Consider the following 27,726-nt stretch of genomic DNA (forward strand, 5'->3'; position numbering starts at 1 on the left):
GCAATAAGCATGTGGCAAATAAAGATTTATTCTTATTAAATTTACACTGCTGTGCCTGCTCATCTGAACTGCAGTTACCTGCTGGAATGGCTTTGGAGGATGTTTGCATATCATTTTTGAAATATGGGGAAAGTCTGAGACTAAAGAACCAGTGGAAATCCATTGCTTAATATCCTTACAGCAAACTAGGTAAAATCCAACTTTTCAGCAGTTATTCTCAAGGGTGTGTATGGAAAAAAAGAACATTGAAAAAAAAAATGCAGCCTTAACTATTTTAAGAACTTCCACCCAATGCTAGCACAATTGTATTTTAGCCTGGCTCTTGTTCCAGTGGCCACGAACTTATCGGCATTACTCCAGCTTTCTCTTTGGGAGGATTTACTGATACAAGAGATATGACTACACATTCTTTGTGATTTGTAGTGTAGAGTATTAACTAAACTGCTTGTTTTCACTATGATTACAAAAAAGATACAATCAATTGTGAACACCTTTGGGATCCTAAAGATAATTAACAGCATCCGATGATCTGACTGCTGCAAACAAGTTTTTCTTAATCCAGAATCTCCCAGATCTTCAAAAATATTGGAATTGCTCAAGAAAAATATTTCTGAAATTAAAAAGAAAATTAGGACATGTAAATTAAGTGTACCGGGCTAGCTTGGGACATTGTTACAAATACCCAACATTTTTTTCCACCTAGTATCTCAAGAAAGCGAGTATTTTAATAAAATATTCCCGATAACAATATTTTCGAAGAGCTAGTCTTTTAGTAAAGAGAGCTGGGGATTTAAATTTGCAAACTGCTTAAAAGCCAAAACGAAAGTGCCAATTTTCGCAGAGGAGCCGAACACTTCCAACTAGCAAACTCCATACCTACGGCCGAGAAGCCTAAGACAATTGAGAGAGAAGGAAGGGTGGGGAGAATCTCGCGAGTAGCAACGTATTAACCATTTTTCGCGATATTTGGTGCCCAACCCTTTTCCTCTCTCTCGCAGGATCACGGTTAATCTCGCGATCTTTCGGAAGTTCTGTTGCGGAAGATGGCGGCGGCCGCGAGCACCCTTCTCTTCTTGCCGCCGGGGACTTCAGACTGAGCCTTCCCGGGAAGAGTGGGGACTGCAGGCGCCCTGCGTCCCGGGAGCCCGAACCAACTTGGTTCCTCTGTTAGTGGTGAGGAGGGGCATATCCTCTTGTGTAGGACTCAGGCCCTTCCCGCTGTCAGGATGAAGGCTCAGGGGGAAACCGAGGGTGAGTGACTGAGGGGAAAAGCAGGGGGCGGGACACAGCTGGGGGAGCCAATCTCTGAGAGGAGCTGGGGGGCAGATGCTTCCGCGGGGGCCACTCTCCCGAGGGCTCAGAGTCTAGGAGGCGGGATGTGTGTGAGTTTTAGATTCCGACTGCCTTCCTTGGTGATGGAGAGCTTTGACTTTGGGGAGATGGGGGGCTCCCAACTTATGTTAAGGTTTCCTGCTTAGCTAGGGGCAATCATTTGGGCCTCAGGGCATTTTTAGCCTAAAGGGATGGGAGACGCGGCGAGTGAATGTAAAACTTGCTCCTTCCAGAAGAGAAGTGTGAATGATGACATAAAAACAGTAATACAGCGCTGTATGTCAAAGTACTGGAGAATGTTTTCGCGTGAATGAAATGATTAGGTACTTATGGTATTAAAAGCCAGCAGTTCTCAAGAATGTCACAGTGTTCACATCTTGTGCTATTGTATATTCTAAAAATGCGTTGAATTTCAATCTTTCAATGTCTGAACTAATTCAGAACTGCTGAAAAACAACTTTCTGTGTAACCTTACATAGATTCTCTGACGTTCCACTTTACAGTTTAAATGCTTCCTTAGCATTTTGGACATAGTTCTGTTGATACAGCTCACTATTATATACTTGTCTTCTCCAATGTGCTCTGAGCTATGTAGATCAGGATCTTGCCTTACTCATCATTATACAGTCCCTGGCACATAATAGTTGCTCAAAAAATGTTTCATTAGAGCATTTTTGTAAAGATATTTATCATCAGGCTTCTTAAGGGAAAGAAGGGGGGTGTGTTTTGAAGGGGAGGAAGAAAAAAGGTATACTTCTTGGTGCAGAGGAATGACAAGTGTAAAATGGAAACTAGATGAGGCAGTTTTGTCTAGTTTGCTCACTGCTGTATCTCCATCATGTAAAATAGTGCCTGAGTGAATGAGTCTTGAAAGTGGGAATTGTCAGACGTTTCTCCAGAACTATAAATTGGCTGAAACAAACCAAAAAACAGTTTTCCAGAAGATGAAGGCATTGGAGGGAGGAGTTGAATCTTGATTTAGAAGATGTCACTCAGATTGCTGACATTCTATACATCTTTCAATGGCACCTTTTCTGTAACATCCCCACAACTAATTACAAACTTTTCCTCCTTTGAATTTCAGTAGTAATGTGTCTCTGTTTTTAAGAACAAATCTCATTTTGCTTTGTGTGACGGTTATTTTCACGTAACTTACCCACACCCCCTCACAGGTGTCATCTCAGGCATATTGTATTTTTACACTGCCGGTGGTCTCCAGCACAGGTCCTTGCTCGTGCTAAGCAGTTACAAGAATTACAGGAGTGTTGGAGGGTGTAGGAGGTTCCTTCACACACTATCCAGGAGCCATTCTTTTCTGCCTTTCTCTTAACTTTTCTGGAAACTCATCCTTTAGTCATTGACATCTTCCTTGTTCATATAGTTTGAGTTTAAATAGGAAAAATCTGAATGGCAAATAAAGCCTGTTTTCTTGATAATACTTATAAATTGATCTCTTAAAATTATGTGAAAAAATTAAGAAAGTCTGTATTTTCACTTTGAAAACCAACTAACCGTAGTTAGGCCATGTTCAAATGTGTGCTCTGCATATATCATATAAGGGATTTCACGAATACCATGAAATTATTTTGTCACTAAATGGTAGTCTTGATCCTTAAACAGCATTAGAGATGGTTCTTTTTTTGGTTCTCATTAAGTTTGAATAGAAAGCAGTCCCCTTCTATGGTGTTTGTTAGACTAGACCCACAATTGTGTGTGTCTTCTTGTCATTAAAAACAAATTCTTCATATGTTTTGAAGTAAATCATATTGGAAAATATTTTAACTGAGCTCTTACCAGGATGAAGTATGGGAGTTTTGTTTGCAAGAAAAACTGTGGAAGGTCTTGAAAGAACAGTTGCTAATGATGTTTTCTGATTTATATCTTAGAGTCGGAAAAGCTGAGTAAGATGAGTTCTCTCTTGGAACGGCTCCATGCAAAATTTAACCAAAATAGACCTTGGAGTGAAACCATTAAGCTTGTGCGTCAAGTCATGGTGAGGATTGTGGTGAAGTGGATAAAGTGTTGTGCTTAGATAATTATTTAATAAGCTAAGCTCCCTGTGTAGACTTTTTCTAACTAGTTATTATGGTGTGTCTTCAGTTTTATTTCTCATAAAATCATAAGCACATGATGGCTTTCAACTTTTAAGAGTCTACCTAAGAAGGAGGTATATTTATAGAATTGTGTTAATTGTGAGTTATAGTACACTGGGGTACTTTAGGCAAAGTGCTAAGAAATACACCTATAAAAGATACACCTGATAGGGAGTTCCCTGGTGGCCTAGTGGTTAGGATTCCTGGCTTTCACTACCGTGGCCCAGGTTCAGTCCCTGGTTGGGGAACTGAGATTCCACAAGGACCACAGTGCCGCCAAAAAAAAAAAAAAAGATACACATGACAGACTGATATAGAGAGACATTTATTTTTCACTTCCTGTCAAGCTCCTTGATTCTAATGTGCTAATACTGTCACTGTATCTTTTCTGCTAGTTGAGTTTGCAATTCATTTTTAATTAACTTCACCTGTTTACTCTGTGGCCCTCTTTCTCTACAGTACTACTTCTCCTTTCTGAGTCATTCACCAGTATGGGGAGCCCTTAGTTAGGTGGAATACAGGGAGTGGGGTGAGGGTAGAGGCTGGATGTTAAAAGTTCATCCATATGAATCCAGTGGTAGTAAAATGTTACAGGAGTACTTTTTTATGACTTGACCTGGGCAATGGTTATATGTCTGTGTTCACTCTGTAATAATTAACGATCTCTTCACTTCAGATTCATATACTTTTCTGTATACATGTTATACTCAGTGAAAGTACCCCTCTACCAAACCTTACACCGGGTCCAGTGTAAGTTCAGTTTAGTAGATTTATTAGAGCTTAAAATGATCATATCAGTATATAGCCTAGTAAAAAAACTGAATTTGCTGTCAAAAAACCTGTATTTTAGTCTTGACTCCAGTACTTCTACCTAAGTGACCTTGGACAGATTATTTGTTCTTTCTGATCCTCAGTTTCCTCATCTGGAAAGTAGAGACACACAACACCAGTTTTTTGCTGTAGGGATCAAATGAGATAATGGACACCAAAGTGTCATGCTGCTAAAAGATTTCTATAACTAAGTTCTACAGATATCTTCTGGCTCAGGATTGTGTACATAAAAAAGGTTTTTTGTTTTTTTTTAGAAGTCTTAAAGAATGGCAATTTTTCCAGTCTGGGAATTCAGAGGTTGTCATTTTTATACTATAAGGCAGCCATATTCTAGTTTGAAATATGGTCTATAAGTGATATTGTCATTAGGGAGACATTATGACATAGAGGGATTCCAGGTGGCTACTAAGACCCTCTTTTGGGTTACCAGTTCTTGGTTTGGTCACCATAGCTTCCATTGTCTACTTCTCACTTTTGCAGATTCAGAAACCTACTTTTATTGGTACGTAAAAGATTTTGAAGAGTTTTCAACAACTGACATACTAACAAAATTTCAGTAGATTAACGGGGAAATCAGAATGCCAGTTTATTAATTTACAGCAGAGTGTTTGTCTTTCCAGCTACCAAAGTACTGGTATCCATTGTCCTTGCAATGGACAAGGTCCTTGTATATTCAAGGTACAAAGGGAGCTAGATTATTAATTAGTCAGATATTTGTGAGGGTGGAATTAGAGCCAAGAGAGATGGATTTAGGGCGTGGAAAAGTCTGAAAAACTATCCTTGTATCATAAAACTGTTCATACTTCTGGGGACTAGAATGTTGTGCAAAGAGAAACTTCTTCCCTGGATATGTTTAGAAAAACTATGCTAAATTTTTTGCTCTTTGGCTTTTTCTGGACTACGTATCCTGTTTCTTAGAGTCAATCTAGTTTGACTAAGGTCTGGCTGTATTTCTTAGATTACATGCATATCACCTTATTAGATTTGGGAATTGTCCCATCTGAGCCACCCCATTTAAGTTACTGAATCTTAGGATGTAGTCACTTCTACAGGAGGCTGATCTCATTTATTACATTTTGATTCTTCCTAATTTTTCCCTGAAAGTTATCTTACTTTAGATCTGGAAATACCTTTGGTATAGGCTTTTTTTTTTTTTTGGCCATGCTATGCAGCATGTGGGATCTTAGAGATCGAACCCACGTCCCCGGCGTTGGAAGTGCAGAGTCTTAACCGCTGGACTGCCAGGGAAGTCCTAGATCTGGAAATACCTTTTTCTGCTTTCATGGATATGGATATGCCTGTATCCATGTATATTAACCTTTCCTCTTTTGGATGGATGGACAGACTAACAGTTAAAAATCTATAGATTATCTAGAATATATAGAAAATATAGAGTATATAGACTATACCATAATATATAGACTATCCTGAAATGTTATTTCTGGGATAATGTGTATGTTTACCCAAAACACTGTTGGCTTTGTTAGTTTTTACCTGAAATGTTTTCCTTCTTAATACAGGAGAAGAGGGTTGTGATGAGTTCTGGAGGGCACCAACATTTGGTCAGCTGCTTGGAGACGCTGCAGAAAGCTCTCAAAGGTTTGTAAACATCTTTGAAATATGCTAATTTCTTTAAAAAAAACCCAGTTTAGGAAAGACTATTTTATACTTACACTAGAAATATAAATTTGAGATAGGTCAACCGTTCTATGCTAGGTGTTGTTCTTGCTTTCATTATGGAGTTGAGATGAGCTCTTACCTGAACTTTTGAAACATTTATTTTTTATCCCATTTTGGAGGTTGGTAGAAACTCAAAAGATAATTGATGGAGGGTAGCTATAAGATTGCAGATAGCAGGGGAAAGTTTTTTTCCTTCACATGTTCTCTCCTAATTAACTCAATAAGAAGATGGACTTTTTGACTCTAAGAGATTTTTAGTGTTTATAAAGAATGTTTTCAGGCAAGCAAACATAAAATTCAAATCATGAACTTGATTATTCAAGCTTATAATTAATACTTCTGTCTGTTTTTGAAGGAAAATGAAAGTAAAAACAGATTTTACTCTGATTATCACAAATGAACCTGATTCAGCTGAATATTGTTTTTTTTTAAATTGTGGTAAAATGTATATAACAAAATTTACCATTTTAACCATTTTTAATTGTACAGTTCAGTGGCATTAAGTGCATTCACATTGTTGTGTAACCATCACCACCATCCATCTCCAGAACTTTTTCATCATCCCAACTGGAACTCTGAACGCATTAAACAGTAACTTGTCATTTCCCCTCTTCCCAGCTCCTGGTAACCACCATTCTATATTCTGACTCTAACAATTTGACTACTCTAGATACCTCATATAAGTGTAATCATACAGTATTTGTTCTTTTGTGATTGGCTTATTTCACTTAGCATAATATCTTCAAGGTTCATCCACTTTATAGCATATATCAGAATTTCCTTCCTTTTTAGGAAAGCTGAATAATATTTTATTGTATGTATACATTATATGTAAACAAAATAACATTTTGTTTATACATTCATTCATTGATGGACACTTAGGTTGTTTCTATCTTTTGGCTATTGTAAATAATGCCACTGTGAACATAGAATATTTGTTTCTATGCTGGTTTTGATGTTAACCTTCCTTATTCTAGCATTAGCAGATAAATGTGTCTTTTTTTTAGCCGCACTGATCGGCATGTAGGATCTTAGATCCCTGACCAGCAATTGAACCTGCGACCCCTTCAGTGGAAGCGCGTAGTCTTAACCACTGGACCTCCAGGGAAGTCCCTAAGTGTGTCTTCTTTAAATTAAAGATAACTTGTCCCAAATGAGTAATGAAAAAGAGAGACGAGAAAGGTGCAATCATTTTTTTCAAATAGATCTTTTTTTTGATCCTTATTACTGCTTAGGCCACAGCTAAGCCTTACCAATGAACTTTATGCGCATTATAAGCATTTGAACTATTGAATATGTTTCTGGCTTTGGAAGGATAGATATACTCTTGAGATGTTTCTGACTCTGAAGAATACAATTTATTTGGAACATCTTTTGTGATTTCCTTTTTTCACCCTTTTGTAGTAACATCTTTACCAGCAATGACTGACCGTTTGGAGTCTATAGCAAGACAGAATGGGTAAGTAGTCTATCTCTAGGCAGAAATGTTTAACTTAGTGTTGACTTTGGGTGGCTTTATTTATGTGTCTTCTATTAATTTTTGTTTTGATTTGTTCCTGCTAGACTGGGCTCTCATCTCAGTGCCAGTGGCACTGAATGTTACATCACGTCAGATATGTTCTATGTGGAAGTGCAGTTAGATCCTGCAGGACAGCTTTGTGATGTAAAAGTGGCTCACCATGGGGAGAATCCTGTGGTATGTGTTGTTGATATTTCACTGGAATCTGTGGGGTTTACTTAGGGACATTAATTTTAAAAGGAATTGTTGGGGTTTGAAATAGCTTGGGTTTAGGTTTTTTTCATGAGCCACTATAGAGATGATGTGATGGGCTACAACATCAGTAGCTGTAGAGTGGAATTTAGTATAATCTGGGTCCATCTCTGACATCATCCAGAGGCTTTGACAAAAGGAAACACCAGAGGAACCCTTTCCATTTCATATCAACAAACATGAGCCGCAATTGAACAATAGTTTCTGGGGATACAAATAATTTAAAGTTCCTACCTCAAAGAACTTCTAATCAAGAAGAACAGATAATCTTGTACATAACTAATGTCTCTGAAAAACCCTGTAATAGAGAGGAATGTAAAATGTGCATAACCAGACAGTTGAATATGGATTCCAAGGATGGCTTTAAAGAGAGGTCCTAATGTTTTAAACAAGCAGCTGAAAGTTGATTCCTTTATAAGCTATTTCATATATATTTTAATCTTTAATTTCCTGACCCAACCCATGGTTTACCAAGTAGGAAGAAGATATTTTTGATATCTTAATATAAGAATCTTCTATAGTTTTAATGTTTTTTTTATAAAGCATGTGTTATTAATAAAAGAGAAAAACTTTTGATGTCTTCAAGTGTCTTAAAGTAGTTTAAAGTTTTAACATAATTTCTTTAATTTCAGAGCTGTCCAGAGCTTGTACAGCAGCTAAGGTGAGCAGATGACATTTATATTCCCTGATACTGGCAGACAGTGCTATTCTTTTTTTTTTTTTAATTCCTTTTTTAAATTTTTGGCTGTGTTGGGTCCTTGTTGCTGCGCGTGGGCTTTCTCTAGTTGCGGCGAGCAGGGTCTACTCTTGTTGTGGTGTGCGGGCTTCTATTGCGGTGGCTTCTCTTGTTGTGGAGCATGGGGTCTAGGTGCGCGGGCTTCAGTAGTTGTGGCATGCATTCTCAGTAGTTGTAGCTCGCGGGCTCAGTAGTTGTGGCACACGGGCTTAGTTGCTTCGCGGCATGTGCGATCCTCCCGGACTGGGGCATGAACCCGTGTCCCCTGCATTGGCAGGCGGACTCTCAACCACTGCGCCACCAGGGAAGCCCGACAGTGCTATTCTTTATAGCTAAGTTTTGAGGATGGTCAGAAGTTACTTTCCTGAGGAACAAATTTATTTTCTTGGGTCAAGATTTTTCACAGTCTGTACTTGTTCACTTTCAGAATTGACTTAGCTTGATTTTTTTTTACCCTATTCCGTCTATCCCAGGGTTTCTCAACCTTGACAGTATTGAAATTTGGTTTGGGAAATTCACTGCTGTAGGGGGATGCCCAGATCATTGTTGGATGTTTAACAGCATCCCTGGTCTCTCCCAACTAGTTGCAATATCTCCTGAATTATGATAATCAAAAATATCTCCAGGTATTGTCAGGTGTCCTCTGGAGGGCAAAATCACTCCTGGTTGAGAACTACTGAGCTAACCTTAGGAATTCTGTGTGGAACAAAAATAAATAGAACCTAATTATTGAATCAAAGAAAGCTTGAGAAATTTGAGTCTATACCATGAAAAGAACTTTTTTTCACTTCAACTTTGAGAAAAATTATTTTCTATTTAAGGTATATGGGTCCCATTATAGTAAAGTGCTAGGCTTGAAGACAGTCTCTTTTAGTAATTGATGTTTTTTGCCATTGGCTTATCTTTTCTCTTTGAATTGAGTGGAAATTTTCATGCTTAAATTTAAACCCAGAGTTAACTCTCTGGGAATTTGAGAAAGTCATTACATCTATTTTATATTTTAAATTATAGTGAAATTATCAGATATCACATGGAGGCGTCTTAGAAAGGGTGTTAATATTGAGGAAATAAGTTTTACACTCAGTCTTCTCAATGATCAGTTTAATGTCCTTATAGCCAAATACACCAGATTTGAACGAGCTTTGAAAAATTGCAGTGTAACATAAAAAATAACATTTTATGATTTCATTAACTCAATAAGTCTAGCAAAGTTGTATTACCAGAATAGTCCAGGAAAAAAATATGTCTGGCTCTAATGTGGAGTAGGAGACCATACCAATTTATGAACTGATGGTGTTCTAAAGTTAATTTGTAGGCATGTTTTAAAGTGGGAACCTTAGGAAGAATATTGGTCTTTACCTGGTATTTTTTTTTTTTAATTAATTTATTTTTGGCTGCATTGGGTCTTCGTTGCTGCGCGTGGGCTTTCTCTAGTTGCGGCCAGCGGGGGCTACTCTTCATTGTGGTGTACGGGCTTCTTGTTGCGATGGCTTCTCTTGTTGTGGAGCATGGGCCCTAGGTGCCCAGGCTTCAGTAGTTGTGGCTCGTGGGATCTAGAGTTCAGGCTCAGTAGTTGTGGTGCAAGGGCTTAGTTGCTCCGCTGCATGTGGGATCTTCCTGAACCAGGGCTCAAACCCATGTCCCCTGCATTGGCAGGTGGATTCTTAACCACTGCGCCACCAGGGAAGTCCTACCTGGTATTTTTGATCACTTTGTATAGATGGTAATTTTAAGGTAGGGAATATATTTTGCTGCTGCTCTTGCTTCCTTTTAATGTCTTCATGGCACTTTGGGCAGTAAGTGGTCAATAAATGCCCGACCAAGTATCTGACGTTGTCAGAGCAGTACAGCTTTCAAGGGACATTTTTTTTGTTTTTAAGTTTGAAATAGATGTAGAGAGTTAGAATTGTCAAGTTATGTTGGATTCCTGTCCACAAAACCTTATTCGACTAAGAAACCATGCCTGAATATTAGGTTCTAGGAAGCCAGGGGTTCATGGTAGTAGTTACTTTTTCCTGGGGTAAAGCTAGTCATAGGAACATTTTGGAATATGTGGTTTGCCTCCACAGTACCCATTCCCCTTTTCCTTAGGTCTCCCATCTCTCTCCTAGTGTTCATTTTCCTTCTTTGCTCTTATGTTGCCGTATACATGAAAAGTGTTCTATCTGTATACATGAAAAGTGTTCTATCTTCCCAATTTATTTATTTCCATTTTCTCTCCAAAAGTTTTTTTTCCTCATGACATCCAATCATCTCACTTACAGATTAAGAGGAGAAGAAGTGATTTATTTAAACCAAGTCTCATTACTTAAGAGCGAATTACTATATGAGTTATCGGGTCTTTTTGACTATCTTTTATACTGCTTATTAGCACCTCCTTCAGAAAAATGGGGCAGAGAAAGGGATACACTGCATTTTCTTTTCCTACTTTTGATTGATTCTAGAAAACTTTGGGGGAAAAAGAGTAAAGTAAATTATTAAGATTAGTTTTATATAGCCATGATTTTTGGCACTTTGCTGATAAGACTGAATAGTAATTGTATGTTTTATTCTCTTCCCTCTCCCCTGAACTTCTTATAGGGAAAAAAATTTTGATGAATTTTCTAAGCACCTTAAGGGTCTTGTTAATCTTTATAACCTTCCAGGGGACAAGTAAGTATTTTTATTTTTTTGCCTTTTTTGGAAAAATTAGTATAAATCTATAAACCATTTTGTACTTAGAAATTTGCCAAGTCTTCGGCCCTAGCTCATTTGTGATTTCTACTCATACTGACAATGTATAGCTCAGGTTCCAGCTTAATGTCTTTTAAAGGTATATTAAATAAACAAATATCTGCATTAATGGATTATAGTGCTAGAAGATAATCCTTGAGATGTCTTCAACATACTGATTTCTAGGCTGAAAGAAATTTTTATGGAACTGGGTTGCCACTTTTATTTTTAACCTACCTGGGATTCTGTATACCTGCTTGGCTCTTTTAAGTAGAGATAAAAGTTAGCTTTGGTAGATCAGTAATGATTTTTTAACATTTTAAAGTTTTATTTTGTTTTTTAAATAGATATCTTAGTTGCCTCCAAGGTAGACTTGCTCTCTAGGCTTTCATGTTTGTGTGTGTGTGTACATATATTTGTCAACTATTTAATTCTTGTTTTCTTTATTTACTTTCTAGCAAACTAAAGACTAAAATGTACTTGGCTCTCCAATCCTTAGAACAGGATCTATCTAAAATGGCAGTTATGTATTGGTAAGACTGGCTAAAGTGTCAATTCTGTTTGACCTTGTTCTTAAAGTTTTTCGTCTATGGGGTTACTAGGCTCTTATTTTTTTAAATATATATTATAGATGTATGTTACTATGCATCTGTGTTTTACCTGTATTGTACATCTTGTCCATATCCTTTCAGTTCCCAAATGATTGCATTCCATTTTCTGAGTATCAGTGTCCCTAAGTTGTTGGTTGGTATTCCTTAGGTTTTTTATTTTTTTTAATTTTTTTAAAATTTTTATTTCTTAGGTTTTATCAGAAGACTTGTCAAACCTGGCCTCCCTTTTTTTTTTTTTTTTTTTTTTTTTTTGCGGTATGCGGGCCTCTCACTGTCGTGGCCTCTCCCATTGCGGAGCACAGGCTCCAGATGCGCAGGCTCAGCAGCCATGGCTCACGGGCCCAGCCGCTCCGCGGCATGTGGGATCTTCCCGGACTGGGGCACGAACCCGTGTCCCCTGCATCAACAGGCGGACTCTCAACCACTGCACCACCAGGGAAGCCCTGGCTTCCCTTCTGATAAATAATAGTATAGTTGTAATTTTTGTTCACCATATTACATACATATTACATACAATACATGTATTACATAATACATACATGTATTCTTAGAAATAATCCCTTCACTTTGAAGTTGAAATACAATTGTTAAATGCCCAGGTACAACATAGAGTCATTAGGATAGAATTATAATATGTTTCAGAGCTGAACTCATTATCACATTGTACACTAATACCTTCAGGGCTTAAATATAAGCAAACATAGATCATTTGTCTTGCAGGAAAGCAACCAATGCTGGTCCCTTGGATAAGATTCTTCATGGAAGTGTTGGCTATCTCACTCCAAGAAGTGGGGGTATGTGATTCTATTTTACCTGTTTAGAAAAATGTCTAATTTTAGTTGAGGGGTTATTACAATTTCACCTTGGGTTTATAAGCAGAAGGTGAAAATTACCAGTCATTTGTGTTTCTGGTTTTTTTTAATTGAAATATAGTTGATTTACAGTGTTATATTGGTTTCTGGTATAGAGCAAAGTGATTCAGTTATATATATGTGTGTATATGTTTTTTTTTCTTTTGCACGTTGTTTTCTATAATAGTTTATTACAAGATATTATGTATGGTACAACAGTAGGACCCTGTTGTTTATTTTATTTATAGTAGTTTGTATATGCCAATTCCAAACTACCAATTTATCCCTCTCTCATTTGTGTATTTTTTTTAATGGTTTCTAAGGTGTCAACACCTGCCCTCCCCTAGTTTTTTTTTTTAAATTGTGAAGTAAATTGTTGCTGCTAGAATCAATATTTATGCTTCTGTCATATTTCATAAGCTGCTTTGGATCATTAGTCCTCATATCTGAAACTCTTTTCTTGTATATAGGTTTATAGGAATGGGAATGTTTTTCTTTATTTGTAATTTACCTGATAAAAAAGTAGTGATAAGTTTTATTTTGCATAGGTCATTTGATGAACTTGAAGTATTATGCTTCTCCTTCTGACCTGCTGGATGATAAGACTACATCCCCTATCATTTTGCATGAGAATAATGGTAAGACTTTCACTGTAAATTAACTGAAGGTTTTGCTCAGTGTTTAAAAAATATTTTCAAAAATTTGAATGCCGGGCTTCCCTGGTGGCGCAGTGGTTGAAAGTCCGCCTGCCGATGCAGGGGACACGGGTTCGCGCCCCGGTCCGGGAAGATCCCACATGCCGTGGAGAGGCTGGGTCCGTGAGCCATGGCCTCTGAGCCTGCGCGTCCGGAGCCTGTGCTCCGCAACGGGAGAGGCCACAACAGTGAGAGGCCCGCGTACTGCAAAAAATAAAAAAAATTAAAAAAAAAAAAAAAAAAAATTTGAATGCCCAGGCCTGCCTGTACTTTCTGGTTTGCTACTCCCAAATAAATCTGCCATCCCTACCAAAGTTTTCCATTTCTACCAGAGTTTGCATCTGATACATACACATACACTCCTACAGATATACATATCTATATGTACACATACATACATAATAATAAAAACTTAATAATTCCTTTTGAATAAGTAAATGAGTGAATAAAAAAATGTAAACCATCTGACTTGAAATAATTCCCTTTAATCATTACTTTAAAGGTAAAGAAATTAGCCAACTTACTAAAGAACTAAAATAATGGATCTTACTTTGAATTTGTACTTTTTTTTTGGCTGCACAGCACGGCTTGATGGGATCTTAGACCAGGGATTGAACCCTTGCCCTTGGCAGTGAAAGCCCGAAGTCCTAACAACTGGACCACCAGAGAATTCCCTATATTTGCACGTTAATAGACTAAAACATAATGAGAAATGGCCTAATACCTCATTTGGTCCCCTTTTAACTTGAATCATTGACTATCCTATAATCATAATTCTACTTAAATGCTTTCTGAAGTTGGAGAAAATAAGTAAATATTGGTAATGAGCCTTTAAAATTTTTTTTTCCTTTGACTGCATTGTTTCCTGTATTTTATTTTATTTACTGACAGAAATATTGGTTGGTTAGAAAGATAACTTGTAGCGTTTCTGAGTTATATAGGTATTATAGTATCTGACAAACAAATTAGGGCTGACAAATTTTACAGAAGTTAGCTTTTAGCTTTTTTTTTTAATGTTAAGATACTTATAATTTTTTCTTTTTTTTAAAAAATAAATTTATTTTTTTATTTGCTTTTATTTTTGGCTGTGTTGGGTCTTCATTGCTGTGCGCAGGCTTTCTCTAGTTGCGGTGAGCCGGGGCCACTCTTTGTTGTGCTGTGTGGGCTTCTCATTGTCATGGCTTCTCTTGTTGCGGAGCATGGGCTCTAGGCACACGGGCTTCAGTAGTTGTGGCACATGGGCTCAGTAGTTGTGGCTCACAGGCTCTAGAGCACAGGCTCAGTAGTTGGGGCACATGGGCTTAGTTGCTCTGCAGCATGTGGGATCTTCCAGGGCCAGGGATCGAACCCATGTTCCCTGCATTGGCAGGCGGATTCTTAACCACTGCGCCACCAGGGAAACTCAAGATCCTTATAATTCGTGTTACTTTGGAGAATACCATTTTTCTTTCCTTTTCTCAGTTCCTCGATCTTTGGGCATGAATGCATCAGTGACAATCGAAGGAACATCTGCTATGTATAAACTCCCAATTGCACCATTAATTATGGGGTCACATCCAGTTGACAACAAATGGTAAGTTAAATATAATTGTAGGTTAGCAATGTCCATTTATTTCAACCTTAAGCCCAGTAAGAAACGGGTATTACTTTGACTTGGCTCTTCCCCCAGTGGACTTTCTAGAGATGGGCTTTTTGTTTTACCCATTTAATTTCTCTTTTTAATATCTGCATGTTCCTCTTTGAAGTCTGCTCATAGAACACATTCTTATCCTGAGAGAGAAAGAAGAGAACTGTGCTACTTGCACTGGTTTAATGATTGCTCTATGGGATTTTCCTATGGGACTTTATGTTGATTTAGAGCTATACTGGAGTAATAACTAGAGAACGTGCCTCAGGATAGATGTTTGGTAAGATACTCTAGGGTTAACAAACAGGATATTTTGGAATTGGGGGAAGGAAGTTCAAAGAGTGAACTTTTGATAGGTTTTGTGAGTAGGTGGTTATATGATACAGACATGTCTAAGAATGAGTGTTTAGATTTTTCATTTTCACATCATTCAAAATCCCAATCCTCCACCTTTTCTTTTTTTTTGAAGGACTCCCTCCTTCTCCTCAATCACCAGTGCCAACAGTGTTGATCTTCCTGCCTGTTTCTTCTTGAAATTTCCCCAGCCAATCCCAGTATCTAGAGCATTTGTTCAGAAACTTCAGAACTGCACAGGTGAGTTTTAGGAAGCATCAGGAGCTAATAATTGTTATAAAAGTGAAAAGCAAACTTCACATTCAGATTATCTTAGACCTTTCAGTCTTGGCCTCAAAAAACCACTGATGGGTATAGATGTCATGGTGCTTTTGCTTATTAGTAAGTACTTTTTGAATAAATGGGCGAATGAAGTAGAACTCATGAAGGGAAAACTGAGCTGTCAACGTTTGCATCTCACTGTGATCATTGTATTGATCTTTGTTTTTCTAGGAATTCCATTGTTTGAAACCCAACCAACTTATGTACCCCTTTATGAACTGATCACTCAATTTGAGCTGTCAAAGGACCCTGACCCTATACCTTTGAATCACAACATGCGATTTTATGCTGTAAGTAAGTCCTTATGAATTGTTGTAGATTATGTTTGGACCCTAGATCAGAATCTTCCTTTTATAGGATAACTGAGGTCAGATGATGTTCTTTTGGACCGCTGGATCATGTCCTATATTTCCTCAGTCAGGCAGGAAATTACAGAAATCTGTGAAACATACTGAAGGAAAAGCATGAGCTTCCAAGTCAGGAAACAACGTACATTTCATTGTTGAAATTTCAGGTGAAAGTGTCTTAATGGTATTCTGAACTTTTACAAGCACATAAGTAGGTATTAAGAGTTATTGCTGTTTAATTCTTTCAAGTGCCATGAGCTTATAATCTGCAAAGTATTTAATGGAGAAGAAAGTACTGGAATGAATAAATTAAGGAGCGTTTTAAAACCACATCTGGACTTGAATTTATTTGAATGTTTGACAGTAGTCTGGAGTAAGTAATAGTTCCCAAATTCTGGCTCTGTTATAACTATATAGGGTGTTATTAAAAATATAGATTTTGCACTTGTGGTCCAGGGACCTCTCTTATACAGATTTCTGAGGTAATTTTTATATTAGCTAGATTAGGAAACCATTAGCAGAACATTTACAAAGAAGGGGTCTTTTCAGCCAAGCGAGTATTTGGCATTTAACATTAGCTGACCAAAGAACTGACTGTGGAGCTTTAATATTCAGCAAGAAATTGCTGATTTTTGAGGAGTAGGGTTTTTTTAAGGATAGTTTGTGGTTGGAGTACAGTGGGTGAGTAAATAGCATTCGTTTCCTTTGTTCTTTTTGCCCAGGCTCTTCCAGGTCAGCAGCATTGCTATTTCCTCAACAAAGATGCTCCTCTTCCAGATGGTAGAAGTCTACAGGGAACCCTTGTTAGCAAAATCACCTTTCAGCACCCTGGCCGGGTTCCTCTTATCCTGAATCTGATCAGACACCAAGTGGCCTATAACACCCTAATTGGAAGCTGTGTCAAAAGAACTATTCTGAAAGAAGGTACTGCCTTTCCTTTTGATACACTTACTGGTAAATGGAAACTGATTACTCTAGTAGTTCTCTAATTTTGTGGCCCATCATATCACGTGTGGAGCTTTTAAAACTACATACATTTGGTTTTCATACTCAAATGAACTTAATGTGGGAGAAGTTGGGAATCTAGTTCAAGCTCCATGAATAATTTTGATGGAACCAGTCTGTAAATTGGCATTTGGAAACCACTGGATTTTGTTGCAATGGACTTACTCTTGTTCTGCATGCAGCAATATAATTGGGTACCTAAGGGCCTGAACCTTGCAACAGATATATAAGGTAGAATTTGGGATTCTGCAGGAAGAGAGGAGTTCTTGATATCTAAATTTTAGGTTGTTAGGACAGTGGTTCCCACATTTTAGTCCTGAGTATATTTCCTCTCCCCATTCTTTGGAGAACTTAATTGTATAGCTTAAAAAGGGATGAGACCTGTGCCCTTCTCTTTTTTCTCCCAGGATGCTGGAATGCTGATGTTTTTCAAACAGTTTGCTATTAGAAATCTTGATACGAATTTTGGCTTCTCTAGTTAACCATAGTTAATTTTTTACTTTAGTTGTAAAGCACTTCAGTGATAGAGCTGTATCAGCACAAATGGTAGGCAAGAAGAAATGGAAGGTAAATCAGGAGACATCTTTTATGGGAATAAGAATTGCTTTAGAAATGAGAAATTTTAGAAAGTTGGAGTAATGACACAGAGCATGTGCAAGTGTCCTTATGACCCTTCTATTTCACATATTTCAATCCTAGGAGAATTTTCCACATAGCTTCACGGTATTTAAAAATGAGTTTTTGTGAGGTAGTTATGAAGTTAGTCCTACAGAGATGCATGCTTTTTCCCAAGAAAGTATATAATCCTTGTCTCTGGGCTTAGAAACCAATGATAATGTGTGTGTGTGTGTGTGTGTGTGTGTGTGTGTGTGTGTGTGTGTGTGTGTGTGTGTGTGTATTTGGCATAAATGTATCATTTTAGATTGTAGCCCCTACATCTGTGCTTACCAAACTATGGAGTGTATAGCTAACAGCTGTATACTGGTAGAAAGCAGGGTTTATGGTAGTGGTTCTAATGTCTGCTTATCAAATAGAATGAGAAGCTCCTCTTGGCCACATTTATTTTCAGAATTCACTTTCAAGGCAGGGTGTTTATATCTGCCAAGGACTTCATCAATTGGGATTAAGTGCCTTCATTTTAGAAAACTGAAGTTTAGTTACTTATTTGTTTTGGAGTATTCGTAACATACACTGGTAGATTCCTTGGAATCTGATACCTTTAGTCACCTGTGGGTGACATAGTAGGTTTTGTGTATTAAAAAAATGTGTGTGGGATTTAGTTTCCAATGAGGGAGAGAAAATTTCATAGTTAGTAATTACCATTTACATGTCTCAAGTCTTTTATTTGGTTGATTATTTTATGATCCTTTTCTTTGCCTTTTAGATTCTCCTGGGCTACTCCAATTTGAAGTGTGTCCCCTCTCAGAATCCCGTTTCAGCGTATCTTTTCAGCACCCTGTGAATGACTCCCTGGTGTGTGGTGAGTTATGTGGGTGGCTAGCACCTCTCTCAGGGCAGCAGTTTGGTCCCTTTATCTTTTTTGGAAAGTCAGAAACTGAAGCTGACTCTATCTTAAATGCCTCCTATATATTTTGTCTTTCAGTGGTAATGGATGTGCAGGACTCAACACATGTGAGCTGTAAACTCTACAAGGGGCTGTCAGATGCACTCATCTGCACAGATGACTTCATTGCCAAAGTTGTTCAAAGGTAGCACTGGCCCTTTTCCATCAGAGTCCCATTAAGAGGTGTATAAGGAATGTTGTTTTCAGTATTAGAGTGAATTGGAAATTTAGTAGGAAAGCATTTAGTCACTGCTTTGAATTCACCCTTCTCTGCTTTTGCATCAGAAGCAATATGAGCTTTTGGTTTTATAAATCTCATTATGAGAGTAATAGGAAGTAAGGTAGGTAACTTCAGGCCCCGCATTAGGGTTCTTTTATGAGGGAGAGAGCTGAAATAAGATGTAGATCTTTTTCCACTTTTTCCTCTGTGTCATTTTTTTTTAAACACATACAATGTGTCACATGGCAGTATGTGGGAAGATCCTTAAGCCAGTCAGCTTTCCATAAACATTAATATGTAATTTCAAGATTTTTTTGGAGTAGGTACCAGTGGTCTGTTTAGTAAATAAATTTTATTGGAACACAATAAAACATACCTGTAAGTGAACACATCTTTTCATTTACATATTGTTTATGGTGGCTTTTGAGCTAAGATGGCAGAGTAGTTGGACAGAAACCATATGATCTTTGAAAGTCTAAAACATTACTATCTGGTCCTTTAAGAAAGGTTGCTGACATATTCTAGAGCAAAATATTTTCAAACATGTTTATAAACATAAATTTATCTATAACATCAAAAGTGCTTTGCTTTAAAATAAAAAAGATTTACTGCCAGTGGTAGCGCTTTTCACAGTATAGCTTTGGGGTGATCTAAGCCATTAAAGTTTAGAACTTGATGGGTCAAGAGGTTTTTCTAATGATTCATCAATTAAGATAAATTATATATACCATTAATCACATGTAAAGCCCAAAAGGACGGCATTTTCTTACTAAGTTCATTATTACCAGTTTTATTTTAGTTCAGTATGATGTCTAATTATTTGGACTCTTGTTTATGGTTGGTTTATTTGGTGGCACTTCAAAAGAGGTTGATGATTGCCTCTGGTCCAGATTGTTTTGGTTTTTTTTTGGGGGCTGTGCTGTGAGGCTTGCGGGATCTCAGTTCCCCAACTAGGGATTGAATCCGTGCTCCCTGCAGTGGAAGCATGGAGTCCTAACCACTGGACCACCAGGGAATTCCATCCAGATTCTTTTTATTTTTAATTTTTTTTTGGCTGCGTTGGGTCTTTTTTTTGGCTGCGTTGGGTCTTTGCACGCGGACTCTCTCTAGTTGCAGTGAGCGGGGGCCACTCTTCGTTGCGGTGCGTGGGCTTCTCATTGCGGTGGCTTCTCCTGTTGCGGAGCATGGGCTCTAGGCGCACGGGCTTCAGTAGTTGCGGCACATGGGCTCCAGAGCACAGGCTCGGTAGTTGTGGCACACGGGCTTAGTTGCTCTGCGACATGTGGGATCTTCCCGGACCAGGGCTTGAACCTGTGTCCCCTGCATTGGCAGGTGGATTCTTAACCACTGCACCACCAGGGAAGCCCCCAGATTCTTTTAGAATGAGTTTACCCAAAGCTCTGGCATTTCATAGAACTGTTCCTGCCTTGCGGGTTATTTGCCTTGCCTGAAAGCTGCTTATTGTAAACCTTTTGGCATATGTAAGTCTCAGGCAAAATTAAAGCCTGTTTTCCCAAATAAAAAATTGGTTTCATTAGCAGCTAGTGCAATATTAACTTTGTTTTTTCCATCTTATTTTACAGATGTATGTCCATCCCTGTGACGATGAGGGCTATTCGGAGGAAAGCTGAAACCATTCAGGCCGACACTCCAGCACTGTCCCTCATTGCAGAGACAGTTGAAGACATGGTGAAAAAGAACCTGCCCCCGGCTAGCAGCCCAGGGTATGGCATGACCACAGGCAACAACCCAATGAGTGGTACCACTACACCAACCAACACCTTTCCGGGGGGTCCCATTACCACCTTGTTTAATATGAGCATGAGCATCAAAGATCGGCATGAGTCGGTGGGCCATGGGGAGGACTTCAGCAAGGTATCTCAGAACCCAATTCTTACCAGTTTGTTGCAAATCACAGGGAACGGGGGGTCTACCATTGGCTCGAGTCCGACCCCTCCTCATCACACGCCGCCACCTGTCTCTTCGATGGCCGGCAACACCAAGAACCACCCGATGCTCATGAACCTTCTTAAAGATAATCCTGCCCAGGATTTCTCAACCCTTTATGGAAGCAGCCCTTTAGAAAGGCAGAACTCCTCTTCCGGCTCACCCCGGATGGAAATGTGCTCGGGAAGCAACAAGGCAAAGAAGAAGAAGTCATCAAGATTACCACCTGACAAACCCAAGCACCAGACTGAAGATGACTTTCAGAGGGAGCTATTTTCAATGGATGTTGACTCACAGAACCCTATCTTTGATGTCAACATGACAGCTGACACGCTGGATACGCCACACATCACTCCAGCTCCAAGCCAGTGTAGCACTCCCCCAACAACTTACCCACAACCAGTACCTCATCCCCAATCCAGTATTCAAAGGATGGTCCGACTATCCAGTTCAGACAGCATTGGCCCGGATGTAACTGATATCCTTTCAGACATTGCAGAAGAAGCTTCTAAGCTTCCCAGCACTAGTGACGATTGTCCACCCATTGGCACCCCTGTTCGAGATTCTTCAAGCTCTGGGCATTCTCAGAGTGCCCTCTTTGACCCTGATGTCTTTCAAGCCAATAATAATGAAAATCCATACACTGATCCAGCTGACCTTATTGCAGATGCTGCTGGAAGCCCCAGTAGTGACTCTCCTACCAATCATTTTTTTCCTGATGGAGTAGATTTCAATCCTGATTTGTTGAACAGCCAGAGCCAAAGTGGTTTTGGAGAAGAATATTTTGATGAAAGCAGCCAAAGTGGAGATAATGATGATTTCAAAGGATTTACATCTCAGGCACTAAATACTTTGGGGGTGCCAATGCTTGGAGGTGATAATGGGGAGACTAAGTTTAAAGGCAATAGCCAAGCTGACACAGTTGATTTCAGTATAATAGCAGTGGCTGGTAAGGCTTTGGGTCCTACAGATCTTATGGAGCATCACAGTGGTAGCCAGAGTCCTTTATTGACCACTGGGGACTTAGGGAAAGAAAAGACTCAAAAGAGAGTAAAGGAAGGCAATGGCACCAGTAACAGTAGTCTATCAGGGCCAGGATTAGACAGCAAACCAGGGAAGCGCAGTCGAACCCCTTCTAATGATGGCAAAAGCAAAGATAAGCCTCCAAAACGGAAGAAGGCAGACACTGAGGGGAAGTCTCCATCTCACAGTTGTTCTAACCGACCTTTCACCCCACCTACTAGTACAGGTGGATCCAAATCTCCAGGCAGTTCAGGAAGATCTCAGACTCCCCCAGGTGTTGCCACACCACCCATTCCCAAAATCACTATTCAGATTCCTAAGGGAACCGTGATGGTGGGCAAGCCCTCCTCTCACAGTCAGTATACCAGCAGTGGTTCTGTGTCTTCCTCAGGAAGTAAAAGCCACCATAGCCATTCTTCCTCGTCTTCTGCTTCCAACTCAGGCAAGATGAAAAGCAGTAAATCAGAAGGTTCATCAAGTTCCAAGTTAAGTAGCAGTATATATTCTAGCCAGGGGTCTTCGGGATCTAGCCAGTCCAAAAATTCATCCCAGTCTGGGGGGAAGCCTGGCTCCTCTCCTATTACCAAGCATGGACTGAGCAGTGGCTCCAGCAGCACCAAGATGAAACCTCAAGGGAAGCCATCATCACTTATGAATCCTTCTTTGAGTAAACCAAACATATCCCCTTCCCATTCAAGGCCACCTGGAGGCTCTGATAAGCTTGCCTCTCCAATGAAGCCTGTTCCTGGGACTCCCCCATCCTCTAAAGCCAAGTCTCCTATCAGTTCAGGTTCTGGTGGTTCTCACATGTCTGGAACTAGTTCAAGCACTGGCATGAAGTCATCTTCAGGGTTAGGATCTTCAGGCTCATTGTCTCAGAAAACTCCCCCATCATCTAACTCTTGTACAGCATCTTCCTCTTCCTTTTCCTCAAGTGGCTCTTCCATGTCATCCTCTCAGAACCAGCATGGGAGTTCCAAAGGGAAATCTCCCAGCAGAAATAAGAAGCCGTCCTTAACAGCTGTCATAGATAAACTGAAGCATGGGGTTGTCACCAGTGGCCCTGGGGGTGAAGACCCAATGGACGGCCAGGTGGGGGTGAGCACAAATTCTTCTAGCCATCCTGTGTCCTCCAAACATAACATGTCAGGAGGAGAGTTCCAGGGCAAGCGTGAGAAAAGTGATAAAGACAAATCAAAGGTTTCCACCTTGGGGGGCTCGGTGGATTCATCTAAGAAGACCTCAGAGTCAAAAAATGTGGGGAGCACGGGTGTGGCAAAAATTATCATCAGCAAGCATGATGGGGGATCCCCCAGCATTAAAGCCAAAGTGACTTTGCAGAAACCTGGGGAAAGTAGTGGAGAAGGGCTGAGGCCTCAGATGGCCTCCTCCAAAAACTATGGCTCTCCACTCATCAGTGGTTCCACTCCAAAGCATGAGCGTGGCTCTCCCAGTCATAGTAAGTCACCAGCATATACCCCCCAGAATCTGGACAGTGAGAGTGAGTCAGGCTCCTCCATAGCAGAGAAGTCTTATCAGAACAGTCCCAGCTCAGATGATGGCATCCGACCTCTTCCAGAGTACAGCACAGAGAAGCATAAGAAGCACAAAAAAGAAAAGAAGAAAGTAAAAGACAAAGATAGGGACCGGGACCGGGACAAAGACCGAGACAAGAAAAAATCTCATAGCATCAAGCCAGAGAGTTGGTCTAAATCACCCATCTCTTCAGACCAGTCCTTGTCTATGACAAGTAACACAATCTTATCTACAGACAGGCCCTCAAGGCTTAGCCCTGACTTTATGATTGGGGAGGAAGATGACGATCTTATGGATGTGGCCCTGATTGGCAACTAGGAACCTTACTTTTTAAAGCAAAAACCATGGCCAGAGAAAAACTAAGTGTATAGGCAAATCACCATAAGGAGTGAGACAGGTCTGATTTTGTGTTTTAAGAATCTTAAATGGCATGGCTTTGACACCAAGTGGGGTGAATTTAGAAAGGCATAGCCAGACCCTACTAAAGAGACCATAGGGTTTGATTCTGGTTACCACGAATCACTTGTTCCTTTGCCAGAAAAAAAAAAAAAAAAGTTAAAATACTTGCTTATGAAAGGGAGGGGGTGGGAAGGGCTTAGGGAGAGGGAAGGGTGGGAACCAGTTTTGTGGGAAATATTCATATATATTTTTTCTCCCTTTTTCCATTTTTAGGCCATGTTTTAAACACATTTTAGTGCATGTATTTGAAGGGCTGGGCAGAAAATGAAAAAGCAATACATTCCTTGATGCATTTGCATGAAGGTTGTTCACCTTTGTTTGGGTAGTTGTCCATTTGAGGCGTGGGCAAATGAAGGACTTTGGTCATTTTGGACACTTAAGTAATGTTTGGTGTCTGTTTCTTAGGAGTGATTGGGGAGGGAAGATGATTTTAGCTATTTATTTGTAATATTTCAATCCTTTATCTGTTTGCTTTTATACAGTGTTTTTTTCTAATTCTATGAGGTTCAGGGTTCAAAATGATGGGAGGTGGAAGAACGAGGCTTATTTGGTGGTAGGGAGCTTGGAGCTTGTGCTGGTACTGCAGTATCAAGCTGAAGCAGATTAGTCAGAGTCCACCTTTGGAGTTACGTAGAAAACCAAAATGGTATTTTTGTTTTAGGAGGTTTTTCATAGGGTTCAGACATCATAGGAATATTAAGAGATATCTTTCTGTGGAGGTATTGATTTATAGTTTCTTTTTCCTTTAAAGAAAGCTGGGCTGGCTTTTTGGGATGTAAACGTGTTTTCAGATGCAGTGAGGTTTAAAAGTGGGACAGCCTCTTTGATCCAGTGGCATGAAAACCAGTACAGAATTAATAGTTCTCCTATTTCTACAATGTGCCAAAAGTCCACATCCCAGCATTTTGTTAGTAGGAGAACTGATGCCATTCCTGAGAGCTGGGCTCCTTGTTTCCCTTCATCACAAGGATAAGGAGTCCAGACTTTAATTATTCCATTGTATGCTCCCTTAGATAAAACAGTAAAAAATTTGCAGCCATAGTTCACTTAAAACAGTTCCAAGCTCACTTGAAGTAATGCGGGGGGGGCCTGGAATGCTAGGTGGGTATGAAGATAAACCCTTGCTACTATGTAGCAACACAATTGGACCTTTTTGGAGGAACAGGTCTGAGTCTGGATTCTGGGGGACATCAATAAGAAGCCCTTCTCATAAATATAGAAATCCAGGAGACCATTTGAGTGCAACACAAGTTCTCAGTATTTGGAGGGTCCTCTCAAAATTCTGCGGCCTTACTTTGATTTTGACACCTGCACTGTGCCATTCCTGATGATTCCATTCAGGTTCTGTGTCAGCAGGACGGGGCATGATCCCCAGCACAACTCTTCTGGATTAAAAAAAAAAAAAAAAGCCAGGTGATTCATTTGTGTGTGTGTGTGTGTGTGTGTGTGTGTTATGTATGTGTGTGAGATAAATGGAGTGACTTCATCAGATATTGAAGATTTCTATATTCATCCCTTTCTGCAGGTTGGAGTTAGCATAGAGTTGGAAAATCAGCTTTGGCTTTCTTTCCTGACTGTCTCTGATTTCCTTTAGTGTTCTCCCTTTTCTGGTCATCAGCTCACAACAACTCTGCCACTTTTGTGTCCCAAGGTAATAAGAAGTAGGAAACGAAACATTGCAAAGTGGAGCAAGAAAAGTTATCGGTTACCGTATCAGAGTCAAATGTCTTGGGTGACACTAAGGAGGACATGGGCAAGGTGATACCAGAGTGCTTTATCTTGTGATGCTGATACAGTAGCAGCCTCTCAGACACACAACCAGGTTGGATTTCTCACCTAGTTTTGAATCCTATCCCATTGGTTTCTGCAGGAAAAAAAAATGGTTTTTAAGTTGGTCTGGGTGGGGAAAATCTTATGGGGAATGTACTGCATAGTATCAGGGGCTCAGCTCCCCCAAGCAGAGCCAACAAATACCAAAATGAGTAAACTGGGAAGCTTTTTCTCTCTTTCTGTCTTCATCCCAGATCAAAGAATCCCGAGTTAGGATCTGGATGAAGGATAAGCCCCTGACTTGTCGATGGGCACACCCCACACACTGACCCAGCATCTGAACTTGCTTAACAGGGAGCCGGGGCTAAACTGCTTCACCCTGCCTGAGAACCAGGGAGCACTGCATTTCTCCACAGGGTGGAGGAGAAGAGGCAGAATAAACCAAGCCTGGGACACCTCCCTCCTGTCTAGGTGTACTCATTCTCCTGTTTCAAAAGACGGCAAGGACATGAAGTCAACTTCTACCTATCTTCTGCTGCTGGAGTCTTTATGTATTCTTAGTTTGACCTGATTCCTCTTCTGTCTTTTGGCTTCATGTTAGGGGTTCTTGGTCAAAACCTGCTCTGATGTACATGAAGATTCCAGGTTCAAAAATCAATTTCTTTTAAAACAAGTATTGGGGGGGGAGGCGGTGGGAATGAAGCAGGATATAATTGCCAAAACTAGGCTTGAGGTTGGTGGCTCTTGGAAGGATTTTCCTTAAGGCCTAGGTTTGAAAATTTAGGGCAGCACTATTATGAATTCTCAAAAGAAACCTTCCAGGGAGCCAGTGAGTCATAGTATCCAGCTGAGTCACTTAAAGCAGATTCCAGTATAGGAAACTCATTATTCACAATCCCTAAGCAATCTCATCTTCTTTTACCTTTTTTTTTCCCCCCCAATCTCCCTCCCCCCTGATTTCTACCCTTGAGTTAGTTTTTTGAGGGGTAGGAAGTACTTAACATATCAGAAGCTAGGTTGGGAAACATGCTCAGTTGCAAAAACTGAGCTTTAAATTTTGTTTCAAAAATGTACATCAGGAGCAGATGGGGAGGGTCTTTTCTAAAATCTTTTCAAATTTGATTTTCTGTGCATATGGCCGTTCTGTAAATACTTGGGGGTTTTTCATTTTTTTGAAAGTAGATAAAAATCTGTGGGATTTTTTCCCCCCAAACATTACAAAAACGTGTTTATTTACATGCAAATAAATTTCTTTGATAAAAAGCAACATGCCTATGTGTAATAAATTTTTAACCTTTGAATAATTTTTGTTTATTCAGCTTTTTAAAAGTCCAGTCAAAAAATTTTAACTAACAAAGTAAAAGTCTTTGCTGAGTATTACTTGAAATTAACTGGAAAGTATAATTGAAATTAGGGAAACAGACCCGTGAAAGTTTTCATCTGATTTATCTGCTCAAGCCAGTTTTACTAACTTTTGCAGGCCTTCGTCACTAAATTCATCAGCAGTGCTTGCTGGGAGAAAACTGCTCTTAGATGAGATGCAACTAAAATGCTGTTCTTATTTGACTGAACTGAAGCAATAACAGTAAAAGTATCTGGGACGGGAGGAGGCTGTAACATCTAGACCTGGCTTTGTGGGCCTGAGAATGAGTTTCTGAAGCTGGGTTCCTTGCTTAGGAAGCCCTTTCTAGGATAAAAAAAATTTAAGAAGTTCTTGAAGAGTTGGTTCATAAGCCTTCCAGCAAAAATATGCCTATTTTAAAAGATCTCCAGCACTAGTTGCTCTTAAATAAGCTCATCTCTTAATCAGACATTCCTAATAAGCCAGTCACTGAATGTGCAAGTGAAAAGAGGTAAGAAGACAAACTCATCTACTTTGTAATACAGTTAGAAGTGGTCCAGCCAGGACTGCTAGAATTTATGATAGTTTCTAATACTTTATCTTTGGGATACAATTCTGTAGTTTGTCGCTCTAAGGGTAAACTCTTATTCGTTAATTCATAGAAATTAGATCATAAGTTTTGAGACCTTGAGGGCTGGGGTTGCTAAAATATGACACAATCTAGCTTCTATAGAAAGAGTCATAATGAATGTTACGGCTGGGCAAGCGCCCCCGCCTGCTCCTTCAGACACGCTTGTTTCTCCCGCCAAAGTGGCGTCAGGATCAGGTTCTCACCAACCAGAGCCCTGATTGGAGGGCGGGTAGGCACTAGAGCCCATTGGGTGCCTGCGGCGGTCGGG

The 27,726-nt window shown here is 39.6% G+C and overlaps 1 protein-coding gene across 7 annotated transcripts; it reads left to right on the forward strand.

Moving 5' to 3' along the window:
- The first annotated feature begins 1,020 nt into the window (after nt 1–1,020).
- On the forward strand, nt 1,021–26,752 carry MED1 (mediator complex subunit 1). Of its 7 annotated transcripts, none has more exons than XM_049702560.1 (18): nt 1,021–1,251; nt 3,219–3,325; nt 5,777–5,855; nt 7,341–7,395; nt 7,500–7,632; nt 8,340–8,368; nt 11,024–11,095; nt 11,614–11,688; nt 12,487–12,560; nt 13,166–13,255; nt 14,774–14,885; nt 15,409–15,533; nt 15,786–15,904; nt 16,684–16,885; nt 18,351–18,446; nt 18,570–18,675; nt 20,334–20,474; nt 25,740–26,752. In XM_049702560.1, the coding sequence occupies exons 1-18, from the start codon at nt 1,227–1,229 to the stop codon at nt 25,768–25,770; spliced, it is 1,671 nt and encodes a 556-aa protein (XP_049558517.1). In that variant the 5' UTR covers nt 1,021–1,226; the 3' UTR covers nt 25,771–26,752. The 7 variants fall into 7 exon arrangements, with proteins under 7 accessions (XP_049558517.1, XP_049558515.1, XP_049558513.1 ...); XM_049702558.1 differs by having other exon boundaries at nt 20,334–20,625; nt 25,840–26,018; XM_049702556.1 differs by having other exon boundaries at nt 20,334–20,625; nt 25,740–25,983.
- The last annotated feature ends 974 nt before the right edge of the window (nt 26,753–27,726 follow it).

Source organism: Orcinus orca, chromosome 19 (genome assembly GCF_937001465.1).
Source record: "Orcinus orca chromosome 19, mOrcOrc1.1, whole genome shotgun sequence".
Taxonomy (NCBI): domain Eukaryota; kingdom Metazoa; phylum Chordata; class Mammalia; order Artiodactyla; family Delphinidae; genus Orcinus; species Orcinus orca.